This window comes from Monodon monoceros, unplaced genomic scaffold (genome assembly GCF_005190385.1).
Source record: "Monodon monoceros isolate NGI ecotype Baffin Bay Population unplaced genomic scaffold, NGI_Narwhal_1 Super_Scaffold_2, whole genome shotgun sequence".
Lineage (NCBI taxonomy): Eukaryota > Metazoa > Chordata > Mammalia > Artiodactyla > Monodontidae > Monodon > Monodon monoceros.
Genome location: NW_021703776.1, coordinates 94,283,694 through 94,296,395, shown reverse-complemented (window position 1 = coordinate 94,296,395; position 12,702 = coordinate 94,283,694). Strand labels below are relative to the sequence as shown.

General features: G+C 40.5%; 1 protein-coding gene across 3 annotated transcripts in view; it reads left to right on the top strand.

The window, feature by feature from the left end:
* The window catches only part of TPK1 (thiamin pyrophosphokinase 1), a 336,528-nt gene that overhangs the window by 185,657 nt on the left and 138,169 nt on the right, over positions 1 to 12,702 (top strand). For all 3 annotated transcript variants that reach the window (XR_003795092.1, XM_029232917.1, XM_029232916.1), the window contains one exon: positions 5,428 to 5,574. Coding sequence is in view for 2 of the 3 variants with exons in the window: in XM_029232917.1 (XP_029088750.1) it covers positions 5,428 to 5,574 (147 nt within the window). In the remaining variant the exon portion in view is untranslated. The remainder of the gene's footprint in view (positions 1 to 5,427; positions 5,575 to 12,702) is intronic.

The window sequence follows — 12,702 nt, the reverse complement described above, 5'->3', positions numbered from 1 at the left end:
ATATTGCAGGCTTTGCTGTCTTATTAAGAAAAATCATTAGAAAACCATTGGAGGATTTTGAACAGAAGAGTGTCATAATCTGATTTACATTTTAACAGGATTGTTTTTGATACTGTATTGAGACTAGACTGTGGAGAAATAAGGGCAGAAGCAGAGATCTGTTGGAGGCTATTGCAGTGTTTCCCATGAGACAGAAGGTTGGCTCACATCCTCTGATGGATTTTGGTGGCCATGGTTGTGATGAGGTTGTAGGTACTGAGGAGGGGAGAAATTTTGGATACGTACTGAACTTAGAACCAGTAGAATCTCCTGAGAGGATAAATAAGGGGCATGAGAGAGGAGTCAAGAGCGACTCTGGGAGTTTTGGCTGGAGCACCCGACGTGGGGAAGACAGTGGGAGACCGTGACTGAGGGAAAGATCATGGAACCTTGGAGATCTCTATTGGATTCCAAATGCAGATGTCAAGTAAGCAATTGAATATATGAGGCTGGAATTGAGGAGAGAGGTCTGGACTGAAGATACACAGTGAGGAAGTGCTTAAAGCTACAAGGCTGCCTGAGAACACCAAGGGAGGGGATGTAACGACAGAATAGAATTAAGGACCTTGCTCTGGACCACTCCAAAGATGTTAAGTTGTTCCTGAGAAGACACAGCCAGTGAGATCAAGGCAGTATGGTTTGCTGGAAGCCCATCTTCCTGGAAGAGACTTCATCCAGGAGGAGGTAAGAATAAACTTGTCAGATGTTGCTGATGGATCAAATAATGTCAGAACTGAGAACTGACCATTGGGTTTTGCAATAGGATGTCACTGGTGATAGTTTTTGATGAAGTGATGGGGCTAGCAAAGTTGTCTCTCATCTGTATTACTGTGCTGATCTCTTAACGATCTCCTGGTTTTCTTCTTTGCCTCCACACGGTTTGTTCTCCAGACACCCCGCATGGTGACTTTTAAAAATACGTACATCGTGTCACCCCTCTGCTCAAAATGGCTTTCCACTTAATGCTAATAAAAGTCAGGACTTTACAATGTATTACCAAGGCTCTGTACTGATCTAGCATTTAGATTTTAATGATTCCTCCTACTAATTTCTCATTCAGTTCTCATGACTAGCCTCCTGACATGCTTTGAAAATGCCTGGGACCATGTCACTGCTTCAGGGCCTTACTACAGTCTGTTTTGTGATGGGTCTGGCTCCAGGTGTCTGTACCTGACTGGCTCCCTCATCTCCTTCAGGTCTTTGCTGCTCCTCTCTTACCTTTCTGATGGAGCCTGCCCTGGCTATCTTGTTTGAAGTGGAAGCTCTTCCCAGCCTAGCATTTTTCATCTCTCTTTTCCTACTCTCTTATTCCCCTGTAGGACTCGCCATCTTTTCACATCCCAACTAATATACTTATTTTCTGTTTTTATTAATTGCGTGTTGTCCTCCATCTGTTTTTTAAATTAATTTAATTTTTCTTTTATATTGGAGTATAGTTGATTAACAATGTAGTTTCAGGTGTACAGCAAAGTGATTCAGTTATACATATATTGTCCTCCATTTGAATATCAATTCCATGAAGGCAGGAGTTTTTGTCTTGTTTACTGATCTATCCTAAGTGTTCAGAATAGTAGCTAACACATGGTAAATGATCGATAAATACTACCCGGGGTAACACATGTGAAATAAGTTATTCTTTTCAAAAGCTACTAACTGTTAGAATCCTTGCCAAGTAGGGAAGTACTGTTTTGTAGGATTTAGATGACATTAACTCAGCCTAATAATCAGCTTCTTGCCTCTCTGGTTATTTATTCAATTTTCCCTGATTTTCTATGCTTTGGGGAAGCTCCGTAAATGCTTGCTGTCTGCCTTGTCGCACACGCTGCGGCTGGCATCTGTGATTCATAGGCCTCCTCTAGATGGAGAGATATACAAGTACATCAGCAGTTGTAACAAAGTGTAACTGGGTGTGCTGTAAGGAGTAATTGGTGGGTTTTGTTGATCAACCTGGTGCAGACACATGCAGATGCGGAGTTGGCACCAAGGAGAGGCGTGTGGAATTAAAGGGCTGTAATGCTCACAGATCCTAGAGAGGAAGGCGTGCAGTGGGCCATGCAGGGGCCTCGTGGGAGGAGGGCACAGGGTGTGAGCTTAACCAGGCAGGTGGGGAGCCAGCAGAGAGAACGAGGACCCGTGAGCAAGTGCCTTTTGGGGGGTCTGGTGTGGACACAAGCAAAAGCTTGAGAAGCTGTCGCTGGTGTGTTTGAATGTCACTAGGTCAGTCAGAGGAGGGCACAAAGGGGAACTTGGCCAGGCGCTTACAGCCTGTTCATGGGGATGCTGAGGCATCCAGAAAATACCATGTTTTAAAAATGTACAAGACGCGGGGTAACATAAGAAGTAAATGCACAGGGCTTTGCATCCAGGTAGGAAAGGTATCCTGGCAGTCTGTAAATAGCCTGCTTTCGATTGAACACTCTTTCCCAGGGGCGTTGCTGTCCTAAAGGCACAAATCTAGGCTTGCAAAGCCTATGTAAATATACAGGGTTGGTGTCTGTCTTGTTTCTTCTATCTCTGTGAATATCAGATGTCCTACTACCTTTTTTTTTTCTTTGCGGTATGCGGGCCTCTCACTGTGTTGTGGCCTCTCCCGTTGCGGACAGGCTCCGGACGCGCAGGCTCAGCGGCCATGGCTCACGGGCCCAGCCGCTCCGCGGCATGTGGGATCTTCCCGGACCGGGGCACGAACCCGTGTCCCCTGCATCGGCAGGGGGACTCCCAAGCGGACTCCCAACCACTGCGCCACCAGGGAAACCCCGGATGTCCTACTTCTAACCAGAGCTAAAGAACTACAGAAATAGCCCTGGGCTGGCTCCTGCCCCCGCTGCAGCTTGCACTGATCCTCTAATGTTTTTAATCAGTCTGGATATAAACACTTTCTGTAGGGAAAATGAGTAGTGATGAGAAGTAATCTCGCTGCTTCTTTATTCTGAAAAATTCAATGACTGGTTTACAGATATTGCTGATTCATCATGATATCCTGGTGTGGAAGATGTGGATTAAGTTTCAGCCTTAAAGGTTATGGGATCCCTCAAGGCTTGGAGTATAGTAATGAAAAATTGAGAACCTACAAAAAGGATTCCAGAATCTGCATAGTGAATCAACTATTTTATCATCAGGCCTTGGTTCTGATATGAATTTAGGATTATGTAGATAGGACTGTGCCATGTGCTTTTTACCAGAGCCTTAGAACTTTCTCTACTTTATATTTCATATATAACTTCTTTTAGTGTCTTTCTCTTCAGTTTAAAGCAAATTCTCTTTAGTTCTTCTGAGGTCCTATATAATTTCTGGGCCTTTTCCCCTCCAGTCTGGAGTGGCTTTACTAATAAGGTTTCCTAAACACAACCAGGAGCGATTACCGGACTTGATAACCCCAAACAAAGGTTTGTAAGTTTCCTCTGAAGACTAAGATGTCCCAGTCCTCACCTGTGTATTAGGAGTAATACATGCTTCCTAGAGTGCATGGCCTTTCTCTGCCTCAAATCTAATGCTCGGAGTTCTAGAAAGATCGCCAAAGAAAATTTTAGATCCTCTAGATGTGTGGTTTACTTGTCTTAAAATATTCTAGCTTTGACCTGAAGCATCTTATTCAAAATAAAAATTCCTATACTCTGAAAAGGTCAAAAATAGGAAACTCATTCCAAATTTCTTAATTTTTCTGTGTAGTTTACTTTTTTATGTTTTTATGGAATCCCATTCTGATTTATATATTCCTGTAGTATGGCAATTAATCTCTTTCTTCCTTAGGCTGACTAGTTCTTTCTTGCAGTGTCTTCACTTATTCATTCATCAAACATTTGAGGTCTTGTACATGTTAGGCACTATGCAGAGGACCAGGGCCACAGCCTGTGGAGCAGAGAAGCACAGCCTTTGGCTTTATGGAGCTTAAGCCACTTACTGTTCCTCTAGAGACTGAACAGTTTATACCGGTGCTTGGGTGATATGTTACTCTTCTAAAATCATGCCTTCTTCAGACTAAATGTTATCTGAGCTTTTAAAATGTACTGTTTTAAAACTAAAAGCCAGGGGCTTTCCTAGTGGCGCAGTGGTTGAGAGTCCGCCTGCCGATGCAGGGGACACGGGTTTGTGCCCCGGTCCAGGAAGGTCCCACATGCCGCGGAGCGGCTGGGCCCGTGAGCCATGGCCGCTGAGCCTGCGCGTCCGGAGCCTGTGCTCCGCGGCGGGAGAGGCCACAACAGTGAGAGGCCCGTGTACCGCAAAAAAAAAAAAAAACTAAACTAAAACTAAAAGCCAAATGCTTCCTATCTGTAAATAATTTCTATTTTATTCCAGGTAGAGTGATTATAGCTGTCACTTTTTATTGTATGTAAGGTTTTCTTATAATAATTTAATTAAGCTCTTCTGTCTTTCCTTTTTCATGATCAGTATACCAGCTTTGACTCTGCTGATGCATCACAAGATCAGGCTGACCAGCAGAAGGAAAGAGACCAGGCAGTGCCTCTTTTTCATTCTCCTTAAGACCTTCGGCCACCTGCCTTATGCAGGAGGAGACTGTTACTCTGCCCCCTTCCACTGCCCTGCAGCCATTCTTTAACCATTGTCTCATATGTTAGGAAAGCATCACAGTAATTTTATATACAAATATCATGGAAATGTATTTTCAACAACAGGGGAACATTTAAATAAACTATACTGTAGTCATAGGAAATGCTTCGCTTAAGGTGTTAAATGAAAAGAAAGAACATACCAAACGACTTGTAACAATAATAAAAATAGTAATATAAATGTAATATACTGAAAATAATACAATAGATGAGTAGCTAACACTTTTTAAACAATCACTGTGTTGTGAACATGTTTTAAATGCTTTGCACTTATTGACCCAATTAGTTACCTCATTTAATCCCCCTAACAACCCTCTCAATTGGTAATTATTATCCAGTTTTTACATGTAAACATAAAAATGAGGTACAGAGAGTTTAGGCAACTTACTAGGTTTGGTGAAAAGCCAGTATAGGTCCTTAAGATACCTAGGTTCTAGTGGGGGCTCACTCACTGTTGGGTAATCAAAGTGCCCACAGGGATGCTGTGAGGAGTGGAGGGGAGAGGCACCAATTGTGAAATCAGGAAGACTTCCACATGGAAGGGACATGGAACAGAGTTTTAAAGGACGAGTTGGCTAGTTTTCCAGGTGAATAGGCAGATGGGAAAACCTATTGAAACCTGACTGCCACTCACCAATCTTGTGACTTAATTCCTTCATCTGAACAACACAAATGATGTCTGCCATTTCTTCATGGCTTATCTAATAAAATAGGGTACTGAAAGCTCTATGGAAGTGTTTGATGTTATTTAATTATTTTATTTATTTATTTTTTAAAAGTCCTTAAATATGTGACTGCTGGTTTTCCTTTGCTTTCTTAGGTAGATATGATTGTGACCCTGGGAGGACTTGCTGGACGTTTTGACCAGATTATGGCGTCAGTGAGCACTTTGTTCCAAGCAACTCGAATCACTCCTTTGCCAATTATAATAATCCAAGAGGAATCTCTCATCTACCTGCTCCAACCGGTAAGTGAGGATTAAATACAGTGTCAGCGCTTTGCTTCCACAAAACCTGTAACATTTTCGTACACAAGGAGAAAACATGTGCCCCATTTATGTATTTGAACTGTGAGTGAAGTTGAGGTGTTTGATTACTTGTGGCTAAATGGGAAACAGGTGGAGGAGAAGCCTCATTGTACTCAGAAAAACAAAACAAAACAAAAACAAAAGTTTTTAAATTAAATTGACACTAAGAATTAAATTTAGCATTTTTGCATTTTGAGCAGCTGAATGTGAGTGCCACTTGAGATAAATCTCAGCAGAGAAAGCACAAAGCTTGGCAAACATTACAAATGGAATTCTTGTATATTTTCAGTGTTGTTGTTATAATTGGAAACTGTATTTGATTTTGTTAAGCAGTTAGTCTTGAGCTTTTACTGTTCATAAGTTGCTTGGTTGTTAATTTCACCCTCATGATGTCATTCATTTCCAATGATAAACATCAAGGAAATTTTCTATCAGTGTAGTGCTTAGAACAGAATTCTTATTATATAAACATGTTTTATGAGGTTGATGAGTGTATTTCAGTTTGCAAAATGATTGTTTGGCAACATTTTTTTTTTCTTTTTGCGGTACGCGGGCCTCTCACTGTTGTGGTCTCTCCCGTTGCGGAGCACAGGCTCCAGACGCGCAGGCGCAGCGGCCATGGCTCACGGGCCCAGCCGATCCGCGGCATGTGGGATCCTCCCGGACCGGGGCACGAACCCGTGTCCCCTGCATCGGCAGGCGGACTCTCAACCACTGTGCCACCAGGGAAGCCCATGTTTGGCAACATTTTTTGAAGACAGTGGACAGTTTTTTGTTTTTTTTCTTTTTTGCCTGTCACTGTAATGTGCTACTTACAGCTTTGCTTTCAGTCCATCTGCTGTCCATCATCTGTAACTCGTCATCACCTGAAAACTGTTGTTTGGTTAATATGGCATGCGTGCTTACCAGTTGTGCATTTTTTTCTGGCTCTTTGCATTGCGTGGCTTTGTTGCTTTCTGGAATACTTCCTGTGAGGTGCGAAAACGAAGCTGAAGAATTCGGTTTTCAGACTCCATAGTGTCCATTTATTTGGTCAACAAAGAGTTACGGAGTGCCTGCTACCTACCTGTTGCACTGCTGGGCAATTGAAGATTAAACAGAAATAGTAACGTGTTCTTTACTCTCTAGTATATGTCTAGTGAAGAAGACATTTATAAAACACAGACATAAAGCAAGGTCAAAAGGTTAGTACATAAAGATGATGAAAGATTATATAATCTGGTCATGGGTGTGTAAGGAAATGCTTCACAGAGGCACTCACATTTTATTTACTTAATTAATTCAACAATTTTTTTTTTTTTTTTTTTTTTTTTTGGCTGCTGTACGGCTTGTGGGATCCTAGTTCCCTGAGCAGGGATTGAACCCCGGCCCTCAGCAGTGAAAGCCTGGAGTCCTAACTACTGGACCACCAGGGAATTCCCAACAAATATTTCTTGAGTACCTGCTATATGTCAGGTACTTTTCTAGGGACACAGCAGCAAGCAACAGCGACAAAAAAAAAAACAAACCCTTCCTTTCATGGAACGTAGATTGTGTTGAGCTGACATTTCAGCAGAATCTCGAAGGATGAGTGGATGTCTGCTATTGAAGATGATGGGAAAGTCATTCCAGTTAGAAGGAGCCGCTAAAGAAGGATAGAGCTGAAGGGCATGTTATGGCATCTACAGGTAATTCTGAGCAGCCATATGGAAAATATTGAAAGGTCAGACTCAGAAGACTACTTTGGATCCTACCTCTGAAGAACCTTGAACTCTACATACTACAGTGTGAACTTGTTTGCCATAAGCTATGGGAAGTCATTAGAAGATTTCAGTTAGCAGTCTGACATGCACAGATATGCTTCTTAGATTTCTAATTAGATGTTTATTAAATACCTGTACTTTCCCAATAGGTTCTGAAGCGTGAAACTCTCTACCGTTGTGAAGCGTTGAGCTTTATTGTTTTATAATGATTTTATGATGCTGCGAATGCTAAAATAGTCAACTGCAACTTGTCTCTATGTAAATACTCTGGCTAAGAGATAACTAGACGGGGTACAATGGTTTTTGCAAAATAAAATTGGAAGATTAACTGATAGCAAAAACCACATCTTCTTTGAATAATTGTAGACTTCCTAAAATGTATTCAGCTTGGGATTTCTTGGAATTCCTCCATCTGTAGATTGCTGTCTGTCCTCAGTTTGGAAAACTCTCAACCATATGTTTTCAAATATTGTCTCATCCCCCATTTTCTTTCTCCCTTCTTCTGCAACACCAATTAAGCATATATGTGATCCTCTAATTGTATCATATATATCTCAGAACTTGTCTCTTGTATTTTCTGTCTTAATCTCTCTGGGCTGCATTCTGAAGTTCCTTATCGCCTCTGCAATCCACTTCACTCTTCTGCTTTAGCTGTTCTATTTTGCTACTAAACTCATCCTTTCCGTAGCAAAGGCTATTCCTGCCATGATTCATCTCTCTTACAAGCTTTCCCTTTACTCACATTTTAAAAACTCTTAAAACATAATTGTCCTACTTCCTTTATAGTCTAGAAAAATTCTGATATCTGCAGTCTTTATAGGTCATCTATCTTTTATGTTCTCTTTTGCTTTTCTATTTTGTAACCTTGATTCATTTCGTATTTTGTGATTTTTAGCTATGACCTCATATTTCTGGGAACTTTACCTGTGGGAATTACTTATAGAAGGAAATAAAAGTGAGTCCAAGGAGTGTTTAGAGTGGACGTCCAACCCAGTTATTTATAGGCACTAATAACTTAGGACCTTTTGTTTGAGACTTTTTTGGACCATCTCGGTGGTATGTATTTTGAAGCTAATTCTGCTGGGAGTTTGACTTCCGATTACAGATGCCCAAGGAAGACTTGTTCCTCTTCTTAACCAAGGTTTGGCTGGACAGTTTTCCTAGCATTCACGTGGGAGTATCCTTTGTATTCGTCTTTTCTCTGAGAATCTCCGCTGAAGTGGTGCAGTCTCCTTCTACACTCCTACGTTGCTCAGGCTTGCTCTCCTAATGACCTTCCATACTTGGAGGCCTAAGCAACTGAAACTCAAGTTCATCTGATTTGGTAAAAATCAGATGCCTGTAAGGTGAAAGGTAGATTGGTGTTCTTTTTCAATCAAAACTTAGTTTTTGGCTTTTTGAATATTCTTTGAAAAAAAGAAAAAGATGTTAGATGCATTTTGAAAGATTCCCTTTAATTTTTTTCTAGCTTTTTTTTTTATTGTTGTCGGTTGGCCAGGGTACTAATCTACCCTGTGTATGTTGCAGTGATAATTAACCCCCAAATCTCAGAGGCTTAACTGAGATTAAGCTTAATTTTTTTTCTCATTCATGGAAAATCTGGTGTGGTTTGGGCAGTATCCTCCATTTTATATCCAAGCCAATTGGGAACATGTTGAGTCAGCAGGGGAAAAAAGGTTACTGTAAAAAGTGGCACTGCATGTTTTTAAAGGCCAGGCCTGGCTGTGGCTTGTGTCACCTTTGGTGGGAACACAGTTACACTGCCCCAGCTCAGTATGAGGTGGTCGAAGAGAGGAAGGCTGTGGGCCGGAAAGATGACTGAGCACAGACCATTGTCTCTGTCAAAGACAGAGATTATGTTCTGTAACATAATCATCTTTTTTTTTTCCATTTATGATATGTCAGACTTTAATCGTTGAAGTAGAATCCCCAGTTCCCCAAACATAGTAATCATGGTAAGTGTGCCTGCATACACCATGTCCTCTAGAATCTCTCTCTGGTCATTTTGATTTTGTCTTATTGAAACAACTAGAAAATTACCTTTACCCTATCAAGTAAGTGTTACATAGTGTGAGGCAGAAAGTTCACACAAGACCATACCCTCTCCACTGCATGAGAGGAGTAAGAATGTTTAGCACAGACTTTCCTCTGGGGGCTCAGTAGGGTTGGCTCTGCTCGTCTTTCCCAGGGGTCACATCCCAGGTCTCTGCTTCTCAGTCACTTTTAGTGAGAGAGTAGTTAGCGCCCAGAGCAACTGCAAAAGCCAAGAGGAGTATGTTTGAGGCTTAAGATACGAATCAGTCTTACACACTCTACCATATTTTTAAGCAGTTCTAATTATACACTTACGAAATGTGATCAATTAAAAGCTGATTATTGCACAGAGCGGCCTATATCCTAGAAATGGAACACGCAGCGTTGGAGCTGAAATGACTCTGTAAGATGTATTTTCATTCACCTCTGTGTTGTGGCATATGTAGTAAAGCACGCTTCTGTATTAGGTAGTGTGCATATTCAGGACGGATGTCTACAGGATACTGTTCCTTGTTAATGGGGCTTATTGTAGTCACAATCAGGATGGACATACCATAAACGTAAATTGAAACCATTTTCAAATATTTTGGTGCTGGACTAAGGAAATCAATCTGGTTTGCTTCAGTGACAGATAAAGAATGCTTTCAAAATGTTTTAAATGTACTTCTTAATTGAAAGTCATCAAATAGCTATTCTTGAGAAAGGAGGTAATTGGGGGATTTGTACAAGAAGCATATCATTTGAGCTTCATAACAGTCCTGGGAGGCAAGCAGGACAGATCATAAGAATCACACAGCAGTATTTTGACTCAGCAGTCTTTCCACTGCACTACCTTTCCTTCTTCATGGGATTAATGGGCTGAGATGGAAATGACAAACTCTTAAAACAAGTCACAGTCTGCAGGCTGGTCATTATCCATAGTGTATGCATATGTGTATACACACACACACACACACACACACACGCGCACGCACATAAATTCTCTACAATATTCTTTTCAAATAAGATTGATCTTGGATGCACCTTAAAGGTATATCCTACCTTGTGGCTTTACCCTGAAATTAAACAAAAATAACACTCTGCATTTTCCTCAACTATAAAAAAATCTACCTACAACAAGAGTCTTCGTTATTTAAACAGATTAAATGAGATTGCCATCAAACTTTGCTAAAATATATCAGAAGTGGTAGAATTCAATATAAATGTTAATTATTATGAGTATTACTATTGAGGACAGCGTCTTCTAGAATTGGTTCTATAATTCTAGGTTGTGTGAAGTTGAAGATAATAGCAGGAGGTGTGAGATGTCTTATGGGACCTGTGTGTTCGGCTGATAAATGTTTTAGTGCTTGTATTTGCTCTATGACGGTGAAGTGGCTGGGATAGCACTAGACCATGGAACTAAAATGGGCTTCTCTTGATTTTTCTAAAAAAAGCCTCCCAACCCTCAACTCATCTTAATGTTTCTGTAATGTTCTGTGTTTCTTTCTCTACATACGAGACTCTTGTGAGACCGTGTTGTGTAAATAAACCATCATCCTTCATTCATTAAGGGTACGTTAGTCATTTGGGACAGGCCTGTATGTCGAGAGCCATTCAGTTAAAGTTGTGTAGATTGTTGCAGACTAAAATCTTTCATCTAATTCTCTTTTCAGTCCACTTCCTATGACTCATTTTTGTTAATTACAAATAGCTGATTCAGTTTGTTATACAGCAGAAACTAACATGACACTGTAAAGCAATTATACTCCAATAAAGATGTTTAAAAAAAAAAGGCAATAGTGTACTTCCAGGTCTATATAAATTTGGAAGACTGGAAGTTTTTAGCTGGTTGACTTTTTAGAAGATAATGTCTTTTCGATTGTATTTTGGCATATTTCACTTGCTGCGGGTCAGATGTCATTATGAGTGAAAACCTCAGTAGGTAGCGTTTACTTTGAAGGGATGTTCAAACTGCCATTTTAAAATAGCAAATTAAAAATAGAATGCCTAATAGCCCCTCCCCGAAGAGTCATCATCCCTCTTTTACCCCACAAAAATGTGTTCTTAATAAGACATCATGCTCTTTTATGAGCAGGAGATTTTATGAAAATGGTGAGAGACATTTTAGCCATGAAACCCCACTGATGTCAATGACGGGTTAGGCTGTCTTCCCCATGAAGACAGCCAGGTGCTCAGAGCGTGTTTGTCGCATTTACTATGCAGGGTGTGAATGGCTCCAGATTTCACATACATACTTTCTCATTTTCTGGTCCTGTGCTTCTCAGGAGTCCAGAAACATTAACTTCTGTACACTGAGCATAAATTATCTTTTATCTCCAAGTTTTATGGCAGTTGGTAATACAAGTTAATAGGATTTATGACCAAAAAATGAGCTGTCCGAGAGTTAATAAGGCATGTCTTTTGTGTTATCCCAAACCTCGTTCAGTGATTCCTGTTCAGGATTATAGCGTCTGATGTATAAGAGAATGGTGTTACAGAGCGATGCTGTCGGTTTTTATCTCAGTTGAACAAACTTCTGCATGCATTGTAAATATTTCTTCCTCATGATCTTAGCCATGTTTGCTACTGCTTGTTTTCTTCCTCTCACTAGATCAATTATTTACTGTATAAGGTCCTGACATTTTCTCCATTATACATTTGAAATGCTGGTAATGAATATGATAGAAAGATGTTAATAGTCTGATAGAAAGAAGCTGAATATTCGTGATGTAAATTTGGTGCACATGATGGTTTCTGCAGAGAACCAGGGGTTTGGATCTGTCTGTCCACACATGCAGCACCATCTCATCCACTGATCACCGGAGAAGTGATTCTTAGAGTGATTTAGAGTGAGGGGACTCTATAGGCAACACTGATAATCTTCTCACTATTTATTATCCAATTATATAATTCCTTTCTTTGGATTATTATTTCATTCTCCCTCTGTATCTTCTCAATTTTTGTTGTTGCTTGGCGTCTTAGAATCTTTTTTATAAATTATAAGTAGCATACAACCATTCAATATTGGTGTAAATAGTATAAAGTCTGAGAGATCATTTTATAGATGAGCAGTTGCAGACACTTAAAGGTAAAGTGATTTTCCCAAGGTTGTGTGCAGCATTTCCTTGAAAGAAAATTTATGCTGAAAATGAAGTAGATTTCATGCAGTGATGCCTAAAAGAGGACCGCTAGGCATTTCATGTCTATAAATGGCCTGCCACTCAGAGCCTTCTCAATCTCTCTTTCCTCTTCCACAGGGCAAATTGCTATCCCCCCTTCCTTCCTTCCTCTGTCGTACACCCACCGAAGC